Source organism: Salvelinus fontinalis, chromosome 18, assembly GCF_029448725.1.
Source record: "Salvelinus fontinalis isolate EN_2023a chromosome 18, ASM2944872v1, whole genome shotgun sequence".
NCBI lineage: Eukaryota > Metazoa > Chordata > Actinopteri > Salmoniformes > Salmonidae > Salvelinus > Salvelinus fontinalis.
This window is the reverse complement of record NC_074682.1, coordinates 11,381,028-11,406,035: the sequence shown is the minus strand read 5'-3', so window position 1 is coordinate 11,406,035 and position 25,008 is coordinate 11,381,028. Positions and strand designations below refer to the sequence as shown.

General features: G+C 41.7%; 2 protein-coding genes and 1 pseudogene across 8 annotated transcripts in view; 2 read left to right on the top strand and 1 right to left on the bottom strand.

The window, feature by feature from the left end:
• Positions 1 to 22,724, top strand: part of LOC129814965 (T-cell leukemia translocation-altered gene protein homolog) — a 25,760-nt gene extending 3,036 nt beyond the window's left edge. Inside the window, exons 2-4 of one of the 5 annotated variants that reach the window (XR_008753382.1) lie at positions 1,600 to 1,688; positions 6,307 to 6,448; positions 6,926 to 7,724. Coding sequence is in view for 3 of the 5 variants with exons in the window: in XM_055868151.1 (XP_055724126.1) it covers positions 1,600 to 1,654; positions 6,926 to 6,968 (98 nt within the window). In the remaining 2 variants the exon portion in view is untranslated. Of the gene's footprint in view, positions 1 to 1,599; positions 1,689 to 6,306; positions 6,449 to 6,925; positions 7,725 to 22,640 lie in introns of those variants that run through there. The other 4 variants (XR_008753383.1, XM_055868153.1, XM_055868151.1 and 1 more) reach the window with 4 other exon arrangements.
• Positions 7,995 to 10,703, bottom strand: LOC129814966 (glycerate kinase-like; annotated as a pseudogene).
• LOC129814964 (WD repeat-containing protein 82) lies at positions 21,413 to 25,008 on the top strand. 3 transcript variants are annotated; one of them, XM_055868150.1, is made up of 9 exons: positions 21,413 to 21,549; positions 22,641 to 22,738; positions 23,154 to 23,220; positions 23,391 to 23,490; positions 23,607 to 23,723; positions 23,923 to 24,078; positions 24,262 to 24,331; positions 24,531 to 24,673; positions 24,754 to 25,008. In XM_055868150.1, the coding sequence occupies exons 1-9, from the start codon at positions 21,539 to 21,541 to the stop codon at positions 24,781 to 24,783; spliced, it is 792 nt and encodes a 263-aa protein (XP_055724125.1). In that variant the 5' UTR covers positions 21,413 to 21,538; the 3' UTR covers positions 24,784 to 25,008. The 3 variants fall into 3 exon arrangements, with proteins under 3 accessions (XP_055724125.1, XP_055724122.1, XP_055724123.1); XM_055868147.1 differs by lacking the exon at positions 21,413 to 21,549 and adding an exon at positions 21,597 to 22,089; XM_055868148.1 differs by lacking the exon at positions 21,413 to 21,549 and adding an exon at positions 22,082 to 22,149.

Here is a 25,008-nt window from a genome sequence, read left to right as displayed (position 1 = left end):
TGAATGTTATTTTGTGAAGTGGTTCCTTGCATTATACAACACAATTTATTAATTCATTTGTTACAGACCATTTTTGGGGGGTGGGACAAGTGACTTGAGTCAAGTAAAAAAGCTGTTGTACTTTTCCGCAGGACAAGTGGCTAAAAAGTCAATGTCAAGCCATGGTATCTGTACTTTACTTGACTATTTATATTTTTGACAACATTAACTTTTATAGCACTACTTTCCTAAAGAGAAGATGTACTTTTCGCTCCCAAACATTTTCCCTGGCACCCAAAAGTACTCAATACATTTTGAATGCTTAGCAGGGCAGGAAAATTGTGAAATTCACACACTTATCAAGAGAGCACGTGGCCATCCCTACTACCTCTGATCTGGCGGACTCACTAAACACAAATGCTTTGTTTGTAAATGATGTTTGAGTGTTGAAGTGTGCCCCTGGCTATCCGTAAAAAATAATTGTTGCGTCCAGTTTGCTTAATATAAGGAAGTTGAAAGAATTTATAGTGTTTTGATACTGAAGTATATTTAAAACTAGATATTTTCCGACTTTTACTCAAGTATTTTACTGAGTGACTTTTACTTGAGTCATTTTCTAACACAATTGGCTACTTTTTCCACCACTGCCAGTGTAAAACATATATTCTGGAAGCTTTAAAATGTATTTATTAATGTCAACATTTGTTTTTAATATGTTTATTCTATTACAGACACTAATGTATACTTTTAAATTATATTATGTGAGCTAACATAATTTTCAACATTTTCCTTAGAATAATTTTGAGATTACTAATGTTACTGTCCCCACTACAAAAAAAGTACTTATATATACATGTCATTTTGTTCTTGAAATACTGTAGAATTCCATTGATTTCTATTGAGGACTGCTCAGGAGTGTCAATATGGCTGACCGGTGGCTTCAAAGCCTCGGAATGGCCAAAGCATGCAGTAGCATCAGCAATCCAGGGTTTATATACATCATTGGATGACACTCACCTGTCTTGATCAATGATAAGATTTGAAATAGACAAGATCGCGGCGTACACATTGTTGGATTACTTCATGTAGCAAATAATATAATTTTTTTGAATAACTGACCATTTTCGAATTCAAACGAACCACTTGCAACAGAAACATGGAAGTTTAGAAGACATGCATTGTCTTCCAAGTCGGGAGTTGAGGAAGTATCAGCAAGTACAGTTTGGTCAAAGTTCCTGTGCTATGCTTTACACTGGGAAAATTTGTTTTGCATGGCCCAGTGCCCTGGGTGGGCAGTTTGCTCATTTTAGACCAATCCATTGGTCCCGAAGTGAAATCTCCACCCACTCGGGGCACTGGGCCATGCAAAACGAACTTGACCACTACCTACTTTGTAACGGCTGTATGGAAGCAATCAAATACCATGCTGTTTCTAAATGTAACTAGTTCTATGTCTGAAAGGCATACTGCCATGTAGCTTCAACCGCAACTCGATTCTGACAGGATATTGGGCTTGATCTGTATGAACTCAATGTCCCGTCAAATTAGAATCCAGTTGTGGTCGAAGCTAGCTGCCATGAAGTGCTAGCTAACATGTATTGTTGTGCTCTATCATTTTAGGTACTGGTGGACAGAATGGAGGCACACCTGACACTGCACCTCACCGCAGTGGATGGTAGGTGTCCAAGCATCCATGTGTCTCCCTCCAGGTACCCATAATACTGACTTGTTCACTACAGTCACAATACAGTGTCGTTTTCTCTAGCTATCCACTGGACTCCACACATTTGATTTTTCCCATTATGAATTTAGTTGTTAATGCTAGTTGGTTGCTTCCTACTGTTAAAAGCAGTGTGTGTACCTAAATGAAAAAATAACCTTTACAAATGTAGACAGAGGATAGAGAAAAGCTGCCCCCCTATATCTTTTGGGATGCTTTTAAGGCGTACATTAGGGGAATGATAATCTCATACTCTGCAAAAGTGAAATGTAAGTTAGACATTTTTATTAAAGAAAAATAAAATCACTATTTTTGAAAAAGTCCATAAACATTTTTTATTTACAAGGTAAGGAAGAACATAACATTTCTGAACTTAAGCAGGAATATGATATTTTACTTTTGAAGAGAGCAAACGACTACAAGCATGACTCAAATAAAGTATACTACTTAATGGTAAACAAACCTGGTAAACATCTCGCAGCCCTCAAAATGAATACATGCCAATAGTTATAATTTTAAGATAAACATGCGTTAATTAGAAACAACGCAATTAATGACAATTTTAAAAGCTTCTATGAAAATCTATATAAATCAGAAGCAATATTTCACTTAAAAAAAAAAAGATTGCAGTTTTAAAACCACAGAAATGTGCAGTATGGTATTTTGGAAGCAGGTTTTGCAGATTCATACTGCATTTAATGTACTCTAACTACAGTTATACTACAGTGTACTGCAGTTATACTGCACTCTGACTGCAATCTTTTTTCTTAAGGGTTAGACTGATCCTACAGCCTTAGACTCAACAACCCTGAATCAATTATCAGCAGACAAAATAAACATTAAAAACAGACTTGATACATATCAATCAAACTGTTTATTAAACATAGACACACAAGTACAAAATGTTCGGAACAACTTCCATAATATTGCCCTCAGAACAGCCTTCATTCGCTAGGGCATATGGACTACAAGGTGTGAAAAGTGTTCCACAGGGATGCTGGTCCATGTTGACTCCAATGCTGCCCACATTTGTGTAAAGTTGGCTGGATGTCCTTTGGGTGGTGGACCATTCTTGATACACATGGGATACTGTTGAGCGTGAAACCCAGCAGCGCTGCACTTCTTGACACACACCGGTGCGCCTAGCACCTACTACCATACCCCGTTCATAAGCACTTCAATATTTTGTCTTGCCCATTCACCCTCTGAATGGCACACAATACAATCCATGTTTCAATTGTCTAAAAATCATTCTTTAACCTGTCTCCTCCCATTCGTCGACATTGACTTCAAAGGGATTTAAAAGGTGACATCAATAAGGGATCATAGCGTTCCCCTAGATTCACCTGGTCAGTCTGTCATGGAAAGAGCAGGTGTTCCTAATGTTTTGTACACTCAGTGTACAAGAACATTTCAGTTTAATGCATTGTGCAAAAAAACAAGATATAGATTTGATGTAGAAAAAGGCTTTTGACTGTTTCAAATGGCCTTTTCTATTCAAAACTTTGGAAGTTGTCAACTTTCCAGCTGAAATAATGAATTTAATACAAATATTATTAAATATTTTAAAGCTAAAATATACACAATACATTATCTGATTTAAATTGCTTTAGAAAGGGGCACAAGACAGGGATGTCCTCTCTCTCCCCTTCTGTTTGCACTGGCAATTGAACCTCTTGCAGAAAGAATTAGACAGGACCGAAACATAACAGCTATCATTATTGATAAACATGTATGTATGTGTGTATGTATGTATGTATGTATGTATGTATGTATGTATGTATGTATGTATGTATACACACTTATTTGCAGATTATCTCCTGATATTCCTGACCAATATTAAACTCTGTGCCCCCCCTTGCAAAAAAATATTTTCAGAACTCTAAAATATCAGGCTATAACATTTACATGGGCAAAAAATGAAATCATGGCAATAGGAAAAATAATAACTCATGATCTACAGTAATCCTTTAAGTGGACCACAAAAAATATGAATTACTTAGGATGCTTAATCCAACAAGACACAAATATATAAAGATAACTTTATCCCATCACTCAGCAATATCAAAGCAGATCTAATTAAATGGAAGAATCTTCCCATAAATCTTACAGGTAGAATAAACCTCTTCAGAATGGCATGGCTCCCGAAGTTTTTATACTTATTCTCAGTAATACCAATTATCCCACTGAAGACATTCTTTAAAAAGGTATACTTGGTCATAAGACTTTTATATGGGTAAATAACACTCCTAGAACAAAAAGGAAAGTTTTACATCTTTCTAAGTCTGAGGGTGGTTTTAACCTTCCAGACTTGGAATTGTATCAACTCACCACCCAGGGCTTTTTTACTTGCGACAGTTAAAAATACACTAAAGAGGAACGATGGGTACATATTGAAGATGCGCATGCTCATTCCAATAATCTTTTCACGTGTCTATTTTCAAAGGATAAAGCAAAGAACATAAACAAATTCATAGTTAAGAACACTATAACAATATGAAAAACAAATTCAACATATTCTACAAGAACCAGTATCACTCCCTAAAAACGCATCCTTATGGAACAATCCCTGGATAGCTTTTCAGAATTCACTGATAAATTGGTCCACATGAAAAACTAAAGGCATAGAAACCGTAATTGACTTGGTAATAGGAAATACATGTATTTCCATGACTGCATTAAAAAGCAATTTTGGACTGACCAATGACGTTTTATTTTCAAATACATGCATTCAGTCTTCTTATGAAGAAATTTTGATTCAAAATCTTTTGAACATCATAGCAATCTTGAGGGAATCCTTTTTGAGTCAGAAAATAAGTAAGATCAACAAAACCTTGGAGAGAGCCTATCCAACTGACTATCTCTTTAAAAAATATATAAACTATTGGAACCAAGACAAACTGATATTGGCACAAGATGGAGGGAATGTTGGAACATAACTAATGAAATTACAGTTAATGGAAATGTACGCTTAATACAGTATATAAACTAATATATAAAATGTATTACACGGGGTAAAATTCGCAAATTCTACAGCACAAAGGCAGAGTCAAGTCTTAGTGTAAAACTAACAATGACACAATAATCCATGCCTTCTGGGAATGCTGTAAAGTCCAAAAGTTATGGGCGGAGTTAGAAAGTTGGCTGTCAAAGTATTACAATGTAAATGTACTTTTAATCCGTCTGTCTGCATATTTCAAGACATGGCTTATGAGGTTGCATTCCAATGAGTTGGACGATACTTTTCTCGTCAATGATCTTGAAAAAACGTATACTTAAACTGGAAATCAACCAATCCTCTATTGTTAACACAATGGAAATGTCAATTTCTTTATTATCTAAATGTTGAAAGTGCTTGGGGGACGGAGAGGGAAAAAAATTGTGCCGTTTTAGGCCATGAGTGATGGCAGAGAGTGATGTGGGCTCTGGAGATGGGGGTGTGAGAAGGTGGGTCTGGGCAGGGGTCTGGGCAGGTGTGGTGTGATGTACAGTTGAAGTCGGAAGTTTACATACACTTTAGCCAAATACATTTAAACTCAGTTTTTCACAATTCCTGACATTTAATCATAGTAAATATTCCCTGTCTTAGGGCAGTTATGGTCACCACTTTATTTTAAGAATGTGAAATGTCAGAATAATAGTAGAGATAATTATTTATTTCAGCTTGTATTTCTTTCATCACATTCCCAGTGGGTCAGAAGTTTACATAACCTCATTATTATTTGGTAGCATTGCCTTTAAATGGTTTAACTTGGGTCAAACTTTTCGGGTAGCCTTCCACAAGCTTCTCGCAATAAGTTGAGTGAATTTTGGCCCATTCCTCCTGACAGAGCTGGCGTAAGTGAGTCAGGTTTGTAGGCCTCCTTGCTTGCACACACTTTTTCTTTTCAGTTCTGCCCACAAATTTTCTATGGGATTGAGGTCAGGGCTTTGTACCTTGACTTTGTTGTCCTTAAGCCATTTTGCCACTACTTTGAAGTATGCTTGGCGTCATTGTCCATTTGGAAGACCCATTTGCGACCAAGCTTTAACTTCCTGACTGATGTCTTGAGATGTTGCTTCAATATATCCACATTATTTTGCTCCCTCTTCATGCTATCTATATTGTGAAGTGCACCAGTCCCTCCTGCAGCAAAGCACCCCCACAACATGATGCTGCCACCCCCGTGCTTCATGGTTGGGATGGTGTTCTTCGGCTTGCAAGCCTCCCCCTTTTTCCTCAAAACATAACGATGGTCATTATGGCCAAACAGTTCTATTTTTGTTTCATCAGACCAGAGGACATTACTCCAAAAAGTACGATCTTTGTCCCCATGTGCAGTTGCAAGTGGCTTTTTTTATGGCGGTTTTGGAGCAGTGGCTTCTTCCTTGCTGAGCGGCCTTTCAGGTTATGTCGATATAGGACTCGTTTTACTGTGGATATAGATACTTTGTACCTTTTTCCTCAGGCATCTTCACAAGGTCCTTTGGTGCTGTTCTGGGATTGAGTTGCACTTTTCGCACCAAAGTACGTTCATGTCTAGGAGACAGAATGTGTCTACTTCCTGAGCGGTTTGACGGCTGTGTGGTCCCATGGTGTTTATACTTGCGTACTATTGTTTGTACAGATGAACGTGGTACCTTCAGGCGTTTGGAAATTGCTCCCAAGGATGAACCAGACTTGTGGAGGTCTACAATTTTTTTCTGAGATCTTGGCTGATTTCTTTTGATTTTCCCATGATGTCAAGCCAAGAGGCACCAAGTTTGAAGGTAGGCCTTGAAATACATCCACAGGTACATCTCCAATTGACTCAAATTATGTCAATTAGCCTATCAGAAGCTTCTAAAGCCATGACATAATTTTCTGTAATTTTCCAAGCTGTTTAAAGTCAGTCAACTTAGTGTATGTAAACTTCCGACCCACTGGAATTGTGATACAGGGAAATAATCTGTTTGTAAACAATTGTTGGAAATTACTTGTGTCATGTACAAAGTAGATGTCCTAACTGACTTGTCAAAACTATAGTTTGTTAGTTAACAAGACATTTGTGGATTGTTTGAAAAACCTAAGTGTATGTAATCGTCCAACTTCAACTGTAGATGTTTGTGAGCATATATATGTTGTCATTTGTATGTGTGTTTTTCTATTCAAAAATATATTATAATTACAAAAAAAGCACTAGGTGTGACTCCTTTCGTTGTCTGTTACATTGGTGAGTGATTGTGATAATGTTTTCTATCTGTCAGGGAGAGTGCTGCAGGAGACACCATCAAGACACACCGTGAGTGACAGTCAGGACATAACAAGTTGGACTACATTCTACTTGCTCTTTGTCTAATCAGACAGTGTTGCTGAGTGGACACAAACTTGATATGTTGTGCCTTTTCAAATGGGCTGGAGTTCATTGAGGTGGGCCTGCAGACGCTTCCTTACTCTACGCTGAAAAATAATTTTCCCCGGACGGTTGTCATGAAGAGGTGCCTGTTATCAGGCTCAGTTTACATCCAGACAGCCACACCATGCGATAAGCTAAGATATTCTCTCATATGCCATATCTTTTTAAATCTCATATTTTAAAATGTAGCTCATGTAAATTTTTACCGCCTTTGATTGGTGAGTCATTAAAATATCTATCCAAGTCTATGTCCTCTGATTGGTTGTAGATTGAACTGAAATGTTATTCTGATCTACCGGTAGACAGAATCTGAAAAGACTCGACAACTGCTGTGAGTTGTGACTGCTGTTATGTTCACAACATGTTATTGTATGAATAAGGAGCTGTTTTTATTTCCACTGGAGCAAGGCTACATAGTAATCCATGAAGAGTGCGCTGGAGCAAGACTACTGTGGAGAAAGTGGTCAGAGATTAGAAGCCTTACATCAAATGGCAGCTCCCCTCAAACTCTGATTTCTTTTTCTTGACAGACTCATATTATTATACTCGTTGTACACCCCTTCTATGGCTGGAACCTCCATATTGAGAAGGAGCAAATGCATGAGGCCTCTGACTGTCTTCTGATTGCTATAAAAATATAAAACAGTGAAGGCCATTAATGCCTTTTATTGTCTCAGGTGCAGGAAGGTACCTGGAGAAGGCTATTTAATTGTACATTTTGTAATTTATGGTCTTGTGCAATTGACTAGTAGATTTTAAATAATTTTGAAAAATTGACATTTAGTAAAAAAAAATCATTCTCTAATACGATGTCCAGCACACAACCCACAATTGCTCTGTACAAGAACACTCTCCACAAATAACCAAAAGGTAAATAATTTACGCTATTCATTATTCATTATAGACATAACTGACTGCAACTTTTTAAATTAAACGTGGACTTCCTGAAGGGCTTGCTGGAAAGGGGTATAATTGGCAAGGTCAACTTTGAAAAGCTGAGCTCTAAATACATTTGTCTACTCTGTATGGATTCATACTGAAATGTGTGCTTAGCTGCTTTCAGGCCCTCGTCTTCATCAACAACCAGACACGACTATGGGGATTGGTGGGATCAGCAGGATGTGCACATCCATCACATTGGTACCCATTAACCCTGGTAGGAGCAGTCACTGCCCACCAGACAGGTGTGAAAAGGTGAAGGAATCATTGTTAATGAGGATGCCTTCAGTGTCCAGCCCCTGTGCTCGTGCTTCTTCTCCAAGCCCTGCGTCTATGACCGCCCCTGCTGCCTCAGTTGGCCGTCCTGACCATCTGTCCCACCACTCAGGAACAGGGGACCCTTCGGGAGTGCCATGCCTCCCAGCTCCAGCCCCACTCGCAGGGCTAGCTCTTGGTTCTGCCCACCACGCCCCTTGCCTGTCAACTGCGCAGTGGGCTCTCCCCCAGCCAGGAGACGGTGGCTCCCCAGCCCTCCCCACGCCAAGCACCTGCATAGCACGGCACAAATCCCAACTCTCCACGCCCGTCTCGGGCCCCAGCTTCAGAATCTCAGCAGGCAACTCAGGAGGGGGCTCGTCACGGGAGCAGGCAAAGTGAGCCAGTAGACCATAAAGGCGAGACAGACTGTACGTCCCCACACACCCCTGGCGACAGCACAACTGGACGGAATCCGAGCTCCCCCGCACGTCGCCCTGCGCATTCCAGAGCAATGCTGTTGGAGCCAATCACAGCATTGAGAACATATGCCACCCTGTCTGACTGCTCTCCAGCCTCCTCCCACCGGGGAGCTGAGCGTCCAAGGACCTGCTTGACTGCGGTGGGGAGAGAGGCTGCGGTTAGCCCTTAGTGGTCCAGCACCGACCAAATCTCCTCAGGCCACGCCTCAGTCTACAATGTGGGGCCGCTGGGCTTTTTAAGTCCATGGGATCTCAGATTACGTCAGACAGAACCAGGGCCACCACCTGTTTAGAAAATGTTAACAGGGAAATTGTATTTGACCAAATATGACCACAATATAAAAGTTAATGTGCAAGAAGTTACATTTTTTTGGGTGAAAGCTCTATGAGCTAGTAGAGTTGGAGTCTTATTTGAGCAGGGTGAGTGCAGTGTGCAAGTCCGCCGCTCTTCAATAACGACGGCATGGCGTACAGAGTTAAGCTCCTGAATGGTAGCCCCCAACACCAAGCCAGTCTGCGTGTAACATTCTGTTTTTCTTGAAGAGAGATGAGTGGGACTGGGGCAGGCAAGAGTGCAGACCATCCTACACATGTGTTAAATGTCCAATGCAGCAGAATATATCTCTATCAAATCATTTCTGGGTAACAATTGAGTCTTACTGTGATTGTTTAATTAAACTGGTGTAATAAATATTTTTCTTTAGCATAGAGCAATTTTTCAAGCAAGAATCTAGCCTAGGACTGACGGAGTGGTTTGAGTGGGGAGAGAAATAAAAAAAATGTTATTGGCATAGTTTTGAACTTTTTCTCATTGGTCTAACTAATTTATTGCACGGTGATGTCACCATAGAAGGTCAAAACAGGTAGACATTTAAGGCAGTGTTTTCAAACAGCTCTTACACTAAATGGGCATTATGCTATTTTCACAATTTAACAGTATTACTACAACTTCATAGTGTGGAAATATGTATAAAATACACTAAAAGTTTGACTGCACTGGGCTTTAAAGATATTTATGGACACCCTGTAGCTTTGGTGATTCAAATTAAGTAATAACTATATAGTTTGTTCGACAATTAAATTTTGGTAGTAGTTAGGTATCAATTTACCTGAAATTAGTACAAGCAACAGGTCATTCTTTCAGTGTGCTGGCCAGCCTCTTGATACATTCGGCTGCTCCCTGGGCATCAGTATCAGCATCTGGCAGGTTGTGTTTAGCTCCCTCCAGCACTGTGATACAACTTCCATCCTTCAACCACGCCTGGCTGAGGAGAAATTCATTTACCAACCAACCCATCCCACCCACAAACACTTGTTTGAGTTGCTTACTCTTTCCCATGCTCCTGTAGTGTCTCCTTTATCCCGTGTGGCCCTCACTCTCACCAAGTGGTCTCCCACAATCCTCTCTGCCTCTGCAGCCATACCTAAAACATTTTTGCCAAAGCCCACAAGATAAAGGTTGTTTCTGAGCGTGAAGTTGTGGCCATTCACTAGGAAGGTGTCCCCTGTACGCTCCAGACCCCGCCGCACCACAATGTCTGGTTGCACACCTGTAGCAAACACCTCCCGTGCCCGCATGTCTGAAAACCGTGGATCCCCTTACCCCCGCAAGGGCCAGTAAAGGCAAAGGCCGATGCAGGGACAGAACACGAGCCATCAGGCTGTCCTATCAGGGAGAACAAAGCCAAAACTAAGTTTATGGATCACAGGACCCCCTTTGATGTTTCTGCTGTTGTGATTTTACTGGTCATTTCTCGGATTTGTATGTGCACACCAAAGAAGACACACCCAAGATATTCCAGATAGAGACAAAGGGGCCTACTAGTTGACCTTCTGTCCCTTACCTTGAGATGCCCACACATCAGATAACCACATATTCACTCAGCATTTAGTTGACAAGACAAGTCATTATGAAAGAATCCTAGTGAGGTTGCCTACACAGGGTATGGGGAACCTCTGGATTTCCTCTGTGTGAGAGCTGTGTACTTGCAGAGTCAGGATCAGCACTAAGGCAGTGTCGCAAAATCTGGAAGGAGCTCAACTCAAGTTGAATGTGTACCCTCCGTGTAATGATTGACTCAAGCTTGACCATAGGGCAGAAAAAAAAGTGAGCAGGCTGTGTGTTTGTCTTCAGATGATTTTGTACAAAATCGGACTATACAGGGTCAACCCAACAGCAGTGCTGCTCAGTTTGAGCTAATTGGTATAAAATATTGGCTTTGGAATGAGGACAGGGTCACCTGTGCCACCTGAATGAGTGGTTAATGTTCAAACCTCTTTCACTTATAACTCTAACATCAAGATGGGCGAGAAGGGTGCAATTGCAAACTGCAATTTGGGGCATTCCTGCATCTGCAGGAACCTCTCTTTATACTTCTATTGGTCATTGTATTTAAGCTGTGGGAGGCGGGGGTGCTTCAGTACAGTAGGTGGCGTTAACGTTGCACAATAACGTTGGATGCCAGCCACCAATAAACCCCACTGAAGGGGCGGGGTGACAATGGTAGCTAGCTAGCCGTACGCTGGTAGACAGTGTCCTTCGTCCCCGCATGTCAGGCACTGTTTTTCTACAGATCTGTTAACGACGGCAAAGGCAGCTGGGACCAAAGGACACTGTGTGCTAGCTTAGCCAGCTAGTCCGGTACACAGCAGGTGGGAAGCGACACCAAATCTGTGGCGACACCGTGTGCTAGCTAACTAGCATGTTAGCTAGAAGACGGTGTCGTTAACTAGCAAGGCAGCTAGTTAGCTAGCACATGGTGTGTCCTCATACTCCTACCGGCTGTGCTAGCGGGGCGACCGGTAGACCGTGTCTTTTGCCCCTCCCGTCGGACACTGTTTTCCCGTAGTTCTGTTAACAAAGGTGAGGGCAGGTGTTCGGCAGGAGGGGAGGGGGGGGACACTATCAGTGTTGTTCCCGCTAGCTGACAAGGAGGGGTGGGGATTAAAATCAAATGTATTTATAAAGCCTTTTTTTACATCATGTCACAAAGTGCTTATACAGAAACCCAGCCTAAAACATCAAACAGCAAGCAATGAATAAGTAAGATGGCGCCGACAGACATGGCAGCTCTGCTTCTAGCTCCTAAGCAACTATTGTTTTTTTGTGTGATATTTCTTACATTATTAGCCCAGGAAATGTTTTGTGTTATTACATACAGCCGGAAATAACTTTTGGATATCAGAGCGACGGTACCTCACCAGCATTACGACCACCAGGATTACGATGGCCTAGAATACAACAATCAAATGCCGACCGTATTACCTCCCAAGATAATTATTTTCAGTTATAGTCACAGCCGTATATATCCCCCCTCAAGCTGATACCACGACGACCCTCAAAGAACTACACTGGATATTATGGAAACCCCATATCCTGAGGCCGCATTTATTGTAGCAGGGGATTTTAACAAAGGAAATATAAGGAAAATGCTACCGAAGTTCTACCAACACAGTGACTGTAGTTCTCACGCTGGTAAAACATTGGACCACTGCTACTCAACTTTTCGAAATGCCTACAAGGCCCTCCCCAGCCCTCCCTTCGGCAAATCTGATCACGACTCCATTTTGCTTCTCCCCTCCTGTAGGCAGAAACTCAAACAGGAAATACCTGTGCTAAGGTCTATTCAACGCTGGTTTGACCAATCGGAATCCATGCTTCAAGATTGTTTTGATAATACTGACTGGGATATGTTCCGGGTAGCCTCTGAGAATAACACCGACTAGCCACAGATGTTTTTTCATTTAACCTTTAAGAACAAATTCTTATTTACAATGACGGCCTATCCCGGCCAAACCTGGACGACGCTGGGCCAATTGTGCGCCGCCCTATGGGACTCCCAATCATGGCCGGACGTGATGCAGCCTGGATACGGTGACTGAGTTAATCAGGAAGTGTATAGGAGATGTTGTACCCCATGAAAAAAAAATTATACCGGGCCCCTAACATAGAAATCAGAATGTTTCAGACTAAAATAATGTACTGAACAATGGTGTTATTTAAATGTACTAACTATAAGCTTCTGCTGCTCTATACTACAATTGTGCAGATTCTAGTTTCCACCTTCATCCTTTACCCATATTAACAGAATTGCAAAAATGTTTGGTTCCTAATGTTAACAAAAGCTGCGTCATGAGACTTTTGATGCTTTATCATAAATAACTACCCAATTGGTGACTTTTTAATATGGTGTTGTAGTCAGTTTTAATGAAGAAATTACCAATGATCCATGTTTCAGATTAAAGAATGTATTACATTCTTATAAACAAGGCTAACCCTTTTCTGCCCTATGCATAATTCCTAAATAACATATACAAAATAAAATAAAAATCCTGAACTATGTGGACTGCAGGCATAAATGTGGTACCTACAGAGAACAAGCATCTGTGAAACTGCAACTGTAGTGTCGAGACATTATGTGGGCATTCCTGAGTAAGTTCAGCAGGAGATAAACCATAGCAGAAAATACTCAAACAGTATTTTGCCTATCCCCGGGCAGGCTTGGGTAGAACAGGTTATGTCATTTGTCCTTGTTTGTTCCCTGTAAACAAAACTCAGAGGTTACACTGCACCAAGAGCCCAGCATCGAACCTTCTTGTGCGCAAACTCATTTATAATGTCTTTAAAGTAACATTTTCTTGCTATCTGGTTTTCAATTGAAAGGATGGCAAGGCTGTTCAACCTGTCTTGGAACATTTGTAGATCTTAGTTCTTTAAGTTTCAGCTTACTGAAGGCACGTTCACCTCCAGCAACTGTTACAGGCATTGTACAGAAGATTCTCAGTGCAATGCACACCTCTCCAAAAATGCTCTGTAGCTGCATCTTGTGGATGGCATTTAGGAGCTCTACAGGAGAAAGACCATCTGAAAAAGTGGCACCATATATCGTCTTTAGATGTCGCACTTCATTTTCAAATCCATCTGAGATCTTTGGAGTACTTGTTTCTCAATTTGTGGCAAGACACACATTTGGTTTTCAGTCATTTTCGTAAATGTAAGTATTGGTGAAACCTCCTCGCATATAGCTGAAATCGTGTGGAACTGCATGTCCAAATGACTGATTACACTATCCAGAGCCACATAAAACACTGTGTTGCGAAATCCAGTGTCTGACTTCTGTTCATCTGCTATGCCATCTTCAGTCTCATCAGGGAAACGTTTTCTTTTTTTCTGGCGGCTCCTCTGTTCACTGAGTTGTACCACCCATTTCATTTGCCACCGTGGAGGCTTCTGCCAGAAGAGCGTCCCATTGATTATGCAGAGCCTGTATTTCTTCCTGTAGTGCCTTAATGTAAGCTGCTTCCATATCCAGAGAAATTGTTCCTGACTGAAGAATTAGGCTTCTATTCTCAATACTCTGCAAAACTTTTACCCAGAAAGTGAGCAGGAAGATTGCCTTGAAAGACATGAAGTAGCTTTTTAGACCTTTTGCCTCAGATTTGACTTGGTTTGTCAGGCTGCAGGTAGCAAGAAGCATGTCTAGGGCCTTGATGATAGACGGTAAATGAGTTGCCACTGGTTGGACCACAGCAATACGCACACTCCATCGTGTGTCTGAAAGGAGGTTAAGACAGCAGCCAGTCTTTTCCTTGAATGGCCCATCGCTCTGGGCTGGCACTGAACAGATTGTAAAGACGATTCACACAGCCCAAAAAGTTTGATACTTCTTGGCACGACTGTGCTGCATGTACACCCACAATATTAAGAGTATGGGAGGCACAAGGTGAGTATGTGGCCAGTGGATTCTTTTGCAGTACGTGTGCTTGAACTCCCTTCACTTTCCCTGACATATTTGCACCGTTATCATAGCCTTGACCACGTCAATACCATGCCCTTCCAATGCACTCAATAATTTCAGAAATTTCACTGCCTGTCTTTCTAGCAAAGTATTTAAATTCAAGAAAACGTTCAATTATTTCCCATTTACCTGTTCCCTGAACTTTATCTTTGTGTACATATCTCACCAATAATACATTTTGCTCAGTATGGGAAATGTCTCGTGTTGCATCACATATAACCGAGTAATAGATTACATCTTCTCTTTCATAAGTACTGTTTTCAACACCCTTTGACCACATATTCCTATGCACTCGTTTTGTCTCTCAGGGCTGAGGTAATGAGTCAGTCGTGCTCCTTTCTTTTTGTCGCTGACTTTCTGTAAGTGCTCACGTAATAGCGGGTCATAATTTGACAACAGGTCAAGTAAGCCTACAGTAGGTAATGTCCATCATGCACATCATCAAGATTAAGTGATTTTCCCCCAGAATGGCAGATTCCTAGATGCTATGTACAGTGTCATATCCAAAATCCTTTCTCCAAGTGCTCTGTTTTTATACATTTCTGACTGGATTTGTTTCTGCAGCTGACTCTCTATACCTGTAGCTGTTGTCATGGTATGCTGCAGAATTTTCAATTTCCAGTAACAGTTCTTGTGAGACACCATCCTCAAACTCTGGTAGTTTGTCATACATTCTCCGGCCATTTCACTGATAACTTATAGCCATCCTTACTATTCAGAGAACTGGGTGATGGTTTACTTTGCTCATGAGAAAAAAAGAACACATGGAATGCAATATAATGCCTTTACACTCTTACTATAAATAACCCATTCTCTGTACCTTTTCTCTTCCGTTTGCTGACTTACTGTACTGTAAATTGGGGAATGGTTTGCCTTCTGAGTCTGGGGGCATGATTTTATACAGTTCTGTCTCCTCACCACACCTGTTGGCTAGTCTGCGAACAATAGCTTCTCTTTTATGGTCTTGTACTTTCTCTGGCCACAGTACTGGATCATCTAAAACCTCAGCTTCCTCCCTTTGAATCTGTCCATACTCTTCTTTTCCCTTATTACTTGTTCAATCTCTGTCACTCCTTCACTGGCACTGCTGCTACTCTTTAACTCTTCTTCCTCCTCCCTGCTCTCTACATCAGAGTCTGTCTGACAGCTTTTCACTGAGATTCTGCCTACCTGGGGCTCTCTAGGTACTAGGAAGTGAGTAAACAAAGGGAATTTTAGGTTTAATGTTCGCTCCTACAAAGGTTACCATACTAAAAATCTACTACTGAAAGAAAACTTAATAGTATACATATCAAATACACACTTAAATACGTATTCTAAGTCATCATGTGCCTAACTTTACAATTTAAAAATGGTCTAGTTATGCTGCTGCTGCTACAAAACTGCCTCACCTCCAAGGTTCCGCTGTTTCAACTTCATATAGTAAACACACGTTGGGATCGTTGTCTACAGCAGTAGTAGTAGTAGCATCTACAGTATGGATAGGTAGGCTACATTAGGTTAGGTGTTACATTTTAGTCTAGCTAGCTAACAAATATCACACAAATATTGGGGAATAGTTATATCTAAATAATAGCTAATTAGCTAGCCATAACTGGTAGTGGTAGCTCATCATCATCATGTTAATAATTACTGCTCTGACCGAGCCGAGTGAGTCCACGGTAGGCAGCTACTTGTAGCTAGCAAGCTATCAAGCTAGCTATATTGGCTAGCTAGGCTACTCAGTTCGGCAGGCCGTCTGCACTGACTTACCATCCATCCTTCTCCTCCCGAAACGGGATGGTTGTGTAGAGAATCCTGATCTGATTATGGTTATACGTTTAATTTATCAGATTTTTTTTTGTCTACATTTTTTCAATTATACACAAATAATTCTCTAAACATCTAGGGGGGCCTACCCCATGAATCATTCATGCCTCTCCTTCTCCATGGCCAACGTGAGTAAGACATTTAAGCGTGTTAACCCTTGCAAGGCTGCCGGCCCAGACCGCATCCCTAGCCATGTCCTAAGAGCATGCGCAGACCAGCTGGCTGGAGTGTTTACGGACATATACAATCTCTCCCTATCCCAGTCTGCTGTCCCACTTGCTTCAAGATGTCCACCATTGTTCCTGTACTCAAGAAAGCAAAGGTAACTGTACAAAATGACTATTGCCCCATAGCACTCACTTCTGTCATCATGAGAGGCTAGTTAAGGATCACCTCTACCTTACCTTGACACCCTAGACCCACTTCAATTTGCTTATCGCCCCAATAGATCCACAGATGATGCCATCACACTGCACAATGCCCTATCCCATTTGGACAAGAGGAATACCTATGTAAGAATGCTGTTCATTGATTATAGCTCAGCATTCAACCTCATAGTACCCTCCAAGCTCATCATTAAGCTAGGTGTCCTGAGTCTGAACCCCGCCCTGTGCAACTGGGTCCTGGACTTCCTGACGGGCCGCCCCCAGATGGTGAAGGTAGAAACAACATCTCCACTTTGCTAATCCTCAACACGGGCCCCACAAGGGTGTGTGCTCAGCCCCCTCCTGTACTCCCTGTTCACCCATGACTGCTTGGCCACGCACGCCTCCAACTCAATCAAGTTTGCAGACAACAACATTAGTAGGCCTGATTACCAACAATGACGAGACAGCCTACAGGGAGGAGGTGAGGACACTGGGAGAGTGGTGGCAGAAAAATAACCTCTCACTCAACAAAACAAAGGAGCTGATCGTGAACTTCAGGAAACAGCAGAGGGAGCACACCCCTATTTACATTGACGGGACTGCAGTGGAGAAGGTGGAAAGCTGCAAACTACCTGCCCTCCAGGACACCTACAGCACCCGCTGTCACAGGAAAGCCAAAAAGATTATCAAGGACATCAACCACCCGAGCCACGGCTTGTTCACCCCGCTATCAACCAGAAGGCGAGGTCAGTACAGATGCATCAAAGCTGGGACCGAGAGGCTACAGATGCATCAAAGCTGGGACCGAGATGATCTTAAGGTCATCAGACTGTTACATAGCCATCACTAGCCGGCTTCCACCCAGTCACGTAACACTGCTCTTTGGAGGCTGCTGCCCTTTATACATAACTTGGAATCACTGGAAACTATAATAATGGAGCACTAGTCACATTAATAATGTTTACATACTGCTTTACTCATCTCATATGTACAGTTGAAGTCGGAAGTTTACATACACCTTAGCCAAATACATTTAATCTCAGTTTTTCACAATTCCTGACATTTAATCCTAGTAAATATTCCCTGTTTTAGTTCAGTATTTTAATAATGTGAAATGTCAAAATAATAGTAGAGAGAATGATTTTTCAGCTTTTATTTCTTTCATCACATTCCCAGTGGGTCAGAAGTTTACATACACTCAATTAGTATTTGGTAGCATTGCCTTTAAATTGTTTAACTTGGGTCAAACGTTTCGGGTAGCGTTCCACAAGCTTCCCACAATAAGTTGGGTGAATTTTGGCCCATTCCTCCTGACAGAGCTGGTGTAACTGAGTCAGGCTTGCTCGCACATGCTTTTTCAGTTCTGCCCACAAATTTTCTATAGGATTGAGATCAGGGCTTTGTGATGGCCACTCCAATACCTTGACTTTGTTTCCTTAAGCCATTTTCCCACAACTTTGGAAGTATGCTTGGGGTCATTGTCCATTTGGAAAACCCATTTGAGACCAAGTTTTAACTTCCTGACTGATGTCTTGAGATGTTGCTTCAATATATCCACATAATTTTCCTACCTCATGATGCCATCTATTTTGTGAAGTGCACCAGTCCCTCCTGCAGCAAAGCACCCCCACAACATGATGCTCCCACCCCCATGCTTCACGGTTGGGATGGTGTTCTTCGGCTTGCAAGCATTCCCCTTTTTCCTCCAAACATAACGATGGTCATTATGGCCAAACAGTTCTATTTTTGTTTCATCAGACCTGAGGACATTTCTCCAAAAAGTACGATCTTTGTCCCCATGTGCAGTTGCAAACCGTAGTCTGGCTTTTTTATGGCGGTTTGGAGCAGCGGCTTCTTCCTTGCTGAGCGGTCTTTCAGGTTATGACGATATAGGACTTGTTTTACTGTGGATATAGATACTTTTGTACCTGTTTCCTCCAGCATCTCACAAGGTCCTTTGCTGTTGTTCTGGGATTGATTTGCACTTTTCGCACCAAAGTACGCTCATATCTCGGAGACAGAACGTGTCTCCTTCCTGAGCGGTATAACGGCTGCGTGGTCCCATGGTGTTTATACTTGCGTACTATTGTTTGTACAGATGAACGTGGTACCTTCAGGTGTTTGGAAATTGCTCGCAAGGATCAACCAGACTTGTGGAGGTCTACAATTTTTTTTCTGAGGTCTTGACAGATTTCTTTTGATTTTCCCATGATGTCAAGCAAAGAGGCACTGAGTTTGAAGGTAGGCCTTGAAATACAGCCACAGGTACACCTCCAGTTGACTCAAATGATGCCAATTAGCCTAACAGCAGCTTCTAAAGCCATGATATAATTTCTGTAATTTTCCAAGCTGTTTAAAGGCACAGTCAGTCAACTTAGTGTATGTAAACTTCTACCCCACTGGAATTGTGATGCATTGAATTATAAGTGAAATAATCTGTTTGTAAACAATTGTTGGAAAAATTACTTGTGTCATGCACAAAGTAGATGTCCTAACCGACTTGCCAAAACTATAGTTTGTTAACAAGTAATTTGTGGAGTGGTTGAAAAACGAGTTTTAATGACTCCAACCTAAGTGTATGTAACTTCAAACTTCAACTGTATATACTGTATTCTATTCGACTGTATTGTAGTCAATGTCCCCCTGACATTGCTCAATCTAATTTTAATATTTCTTAATTCCATTCTCATACTTAGATGTGTATATTGTCGAGAATCGTTTTTAGATACTGCTCCACTATTAGATACTACAGCGCTGTTGGAGCTAGGAACACAAGCATTTCGCTACACACGCAACAACATCTGCTAAATATGTGTATGTGACCAATAAAATTTGATTTGATGCAGATGTCGAAGCACGGTGGCTAGGAAAACTCAAGAATGGCAGGAACCCAAAAAGAAACCTAGAGAGGAACCAGGCTCTGAGGGGTGGCCAACAATGTTCCCTCTAAACGGTGCCCGTGAAGTAGCCCAGAGACTGCCGCGCAGCTCCCTCGGGACTGACACGCAGAAATATCAGCCTACAGAGAGAAGCACAAGGTTGAACTTCACACAACTTTCTAGAGCAGTGGTCACTAACTGGGACTGGTCGATCGCCAAGGCATTCCTAGTCAATCGCCAAACATTTCTGTAAAACAAAACTACGATAAAGCCTTGTGTTCCTATTTTATTTATTTTTTGTCTCGGGCTATTGTGGTAGGTGCACCCGATTCAGCTGCCCTGCGTGTCAGGTAGGCAAACTGTTGTCATTTTGTACTATATAATGTGTCTGAAGGTACATACTCTGCCTTCCCGGTGGGCCCGGAGAGCAAATCAAGTGCACTATAGGCTTACCGTTGGCCAATCGGATGGCTCAGATGACTGTGTCTGCAGTAACGTAGCAGGCATAAAAGAAAGCTACAACAAAGTTGATACTGTGAGATTTCAAAACATTTAAAACCATTGCTGGAGAGAGACTGTCAACGAATACAGCAAAGAGCTGCTGTTTTTATGAGTGAGTTCATATTTAAGTGATCCTCGTTTATTTGGTTAACTGATTTTTGTACTGCGATGGCCTTGGGTAGGTGGAGGGAGTCTGGAAGGGCATCTAGAAATCTTTGAGTTGTCTTGAGAATTTATAAGTGCAGATTTTGATAAACCTTGGTTGGGGTCTGAGCAGATTATTTGTTGCGATTGCAAATGTAATAAAATGGTGGCCAGGATTGTCCAGGATTATGAGGAAAAACACTTAGATCCACAATATTTATTCCACGGGACAAAACTAGATCCAGGGTGTGACTGTGACAATGCGTAGGTCCGGAGACATATTGAACAATACCCACTGAGACGATGATAGCTTCAAAAGCCTTTTGGAGTGGGTCTGTGGACTTTTCAGTGTGACTATTGAAGTCACCAAAAATGTGAGTTATATGCCATGACTACAAGGTCTGATAGGAATTCAGGGAACTCCGTGAGGAATGCTGTATATGGCCCAGGAGGCCTGTAAACTTACTGTTTATTTAGTACATATTTTCTTACAAGCCCTTAACCAACAGTGCATTTAAGTAAGCATTTCACGGTAAGGTCTACACTTGTTGTATTTGGGGCATGTGACAAATCAAATTTGATTTGAACCGTAGCTATAAAAAGTGATTGAGTAGGCAGCATAGATTTCATGACTAGAAGCTTTTAAAAGACACAAACACAGTAATTTTTTGTTGTAAATTTACATTTGCTGTCGTAAATGTTCCGCCTTTGCAGGGTGCTGGGGAGATATGGTCACTAGTGTAACCAGGAGGAGAGGCCTCATTTAACACAGCAAATGAATCAGGCTTGAGCCATGTTTCAGTCAGGCCAATCACATCAAGGTTATGATCAGTGATTAGTTAATTGACTATGACTGCCTTGGAAGTGAGGGATCTAACATTTAAGTAGTCCTGTTTTTGAGATATTATCACAATCTCTTTCAATAACGACAGGAATGGTCTTTATTCCAGTGAGATTGCTAAAACGAACACAGCCATTTTAAGTTTCGACCTAGATCGAGGCACAGAGACAATCTCAATGGGGAAAGCTGAGCTGACTACAATGTTCATGCAGGAACCAATGAGATGCTCAAGGGGGTGGTGTTCATGAAGGAACCAATCGGATGCCCAGGTCCAGAACAAATTCAAGGAAACGTACAATATTATACAGAGCTATGAGTGCGTGTAACTCCCTTTCGAAAGTTGCGAAAAAGAAGGGTTGCAATCATTTTCCGAAAGCAATGACTGCAAACTCACCTGCATTGTTACTTCATTTATTCTTGATTTGACAGGCACCGCACGGGTTATTGTATGTCGGATAAGTTAGTTACAATTATTGTCAATATGTGTATTTAAAAATATTTATCTGCTCGCTTTTTTTTTTCTGTGCTCTTTTCTTGTCCAGACTAGCGATTGGTTGTGCGCGAAACATGAACTGACTACCGCGATAGTTGTTGTATGTATCGCGAGAGTTATTGATGCGCGTGTTTGTGGAATTTGCGCGAGGCCGACGTGTCGAAGGCGGTGCTTTTCCATGACTCGGACGAGTATCCCAGGCGGGCTTTCTTTAAAATTTTTGAAACGTTAAGTTCTATTTACATAATAGTAACGATTGTATTTTAAAAAGCACTGAAATAGATTCTCAAATATTACATTCAGTAAAAAACGAGGGTCTGCGCCCCCTCAAGCAAAGAGGCCATCATGAAGCTGACGGACAATGTGCTGCGGAGCTTCAGGGTTGCAAAGGTTTTCCGGGAAAATTCAGACAAAATCAATTGTTTTGATTTCAGCTCAAACGGCGAAACCATCATTTCTAGCAGCGACGACGACTCCCTAGTTTTATACGACTGCCAGGAGGGAAAGTAAGACATACATGAAATGAATTTAAATCGACTGATTTTGCCGCACTGCATGTTATTACGGTAGGCCGACCTATGTGCTGTAGTTAACATCTGTTCCGCTAGTTGTAGTGAGGCCTACTGCGTAATGCACAATCCTCGGGCTCGAGTTCAGAAACTAGTAGAGTTTGAGAGGATTTATGTCTGGCTTGGTAGATCGGTAACAAAACTATGACTTGTATTTTATCTAATTTTCACACAAGCGTGTTAGGTGTATTATTGTGTCCGTAGTCGACGTAAACAACAAAAAAAAAAAACGTGTTAGTCCAGATATTTGTGGCAATTGTTACCCGCTTATTAAGATTGTCTGATTGAGGGGTTGGGTTAAATGCGGAAGACACATTTCGGTTGAATGCATTCAGTTGCGCAACTGACTAGGAATCCCCTTTCACTGACCCTTTTTCATACCTTTATGTTATGGGGATTTTAAGACGTACATTGGCTTTACTAGAAGTTTCTGTGCCAGCAATCTAATGTTGTTATTTTGTTTCTTTCTCCATCCTGTGCTGGTCCAGACCCAAGCGGACCCTCTATAGTAAGAAGTATGGAGTGGATCTGATTAGATACACACATGCAGCCAACACTGTGGTCTACAGCTCCAACAAAATTGATGGTATGTTAGTGCGGAGAGGAGATTTGTAATCAGGCTCTTTTAAATAAGCAGTTGTCCATGTAATTATTGTCTTGCGTCTTTTAGGAGTTACTTATTGTGTTCATGCTGAAGATTGTTCTCATGGATTTCCCGACAGCCTGACCGTGTTGACCTCCGCCTGAGGCGCTCGGCCAAGCTCACCCTGGTCTGAGGTAGTTGTTTGTACAGTTTGAGGGTCTGTGATTCTGCCCAATACAGGAGCTAACTGTACAAGCCACTGCCTTGCCTAGGGTGGAGCCCACTCATCCAACCTGCCCAGTGCCAATTGTCTCCAGGATCGGTAGCTCTACTTGCTCTTTAGTGGTGTGGTGATTAATTGAAATGCCATGCTGTCTTGTCTTCTGCCCATAACCCGTAACTGTTGTGATCATTGCAGACACTATTCGGTACCTCTCCCTCCATGACAACAAGTACATCCGGTACTTTCCTGGACACAACAAAAGGTGGGGACTGAAGCAGAAAGACCCAATGGGCTGAGGGATAGTTTAGGCTGCATTACTGTACTATTACTTAACGATTGTTTGTATAGCCATTTATTTTTTATATATAATTATTAGGTGTTAATTTCATCATGGTAGATGTTTCTGTACCTTTAACTTGAATGTTGTTTCAGAGTGACGTCTCTCTCCATGTCCCCTGTGGATGACACGTTTATCTCAGGATCTTTAGACAAGACAATCCGGCTATGGGATCTGCGGTCTCCAAACTGCCAGGTTGCTTCCCTTCTCTAATTCTCCTTGACATTGCAGATCAGTTTACTCTAGATAGACTCTAATTGTGCTGGATTAAATGTGCCTTTCCTCTCTCTTTCTCTCCATAACACTACCAGGGCCTGATGCACCTACAGGGGAAGCCAGTTTGCTCATTTGATCCGGAGGGTCTGATCTTTGCTGCTGGCGTGAACTCGGAGATGGTCAAACTGTACGACCTGCGGTCCTTTGACAAGGTTAGTCATTTCAGGACTATAACTATTTGGAGTTTTTAGGAAAGGATGTATGATGTGGTACAGATGGTGGCGTATTCTCTGTTTTGTGTGTTCTATTTCTGTGTGTTTGTGTTGGTTGTTTGTATTTAAAGCTTCGGGTTGGGGGCCAGTGGTAGATGGCTGTCTTCAGAGCGTTTTTGTTTTGTTTGCTTCTCAATAGGGTCCTTTTGCTACCTTCAAGCTACAGTACGACCGTACGTGTGAGTGGACAGGACTCAAGTTCAGCAACGATGGGAAGCTCATCCTTGTCTCAACCAATGGGGGTGCTCTCCGCCTCCTCGACGCCTTCAAGGGAGCTGTGATGCATTCGTTTGGGGTGCGAGATCATACACATTTATAGACACTTAAAATCATGACTGACACTGTTGGATACTCTTGATATAGATTTAACACCAACAGCAAGTTGTACGAGGCGTAAATGTTTATTAGTAAATGGATATTGTCATGCAATACAAGAGAGATGACCAGCCTATATTTATAGAAGCTCTCTGTCCTGTAGGGCTACAACAACAGCAAAGCTGTGACGCTGGAGGCCTCCTTCACTCCTGATTCTCAGTTCATTATGATTGGTAAGTCCACACAGACTGGGTAGGTGAGGTGACAGGCTCTATGTTCTGTAAAGTAAGACGGGACAGTTCCAATTGTCTTCCCATTCTACCACAGTATTGTTTGTTAGTTATTTGAAACTGCAAATTAAACCTAACCTAAAAACAGTCTAGTTCTGCTCCCTCTGGTTTTTCTGTGGTCTGACGGTTGGTTGTTTCTCAGGCTCTGAGGATGGGAAGGTCCATGTTTGGAATGCAGAGAGTGGGATGAAGGTGGCTGTTCTGGATGGGAAGCACACGGGTCCTGTCACCTGCCTTCAGTTCAACCCCAAATTCATGACTTTTGCTAGTGCTTGTTCAAACATGGTAAGATTACTTGGGTTGAATGCACACCAATTTCACATATAGTACATGAATGCTCAGTAAGTCTGTTTTGTCCTCTGCAGGCATTCTGGCTGCCCACCATTGACGATTGATTGAGAGAGAAACGCTCTGAGTGGGTCACTGATGGAGGCCACAGGCGAAGTGAGATCCCGTTTAAAACCAGCAGGTGTCAGCACATCCAGTTCTAGGACAATATTTCTATGGCGTGTGTGGTAAATCAAGTTGATTGTAAATATGTAGGACTTCAGGTATATAAATGGTCTGATTTTCTGTTCTTTTATACGTGTAACATTAAATATGTTTTCATTTTCTAACAA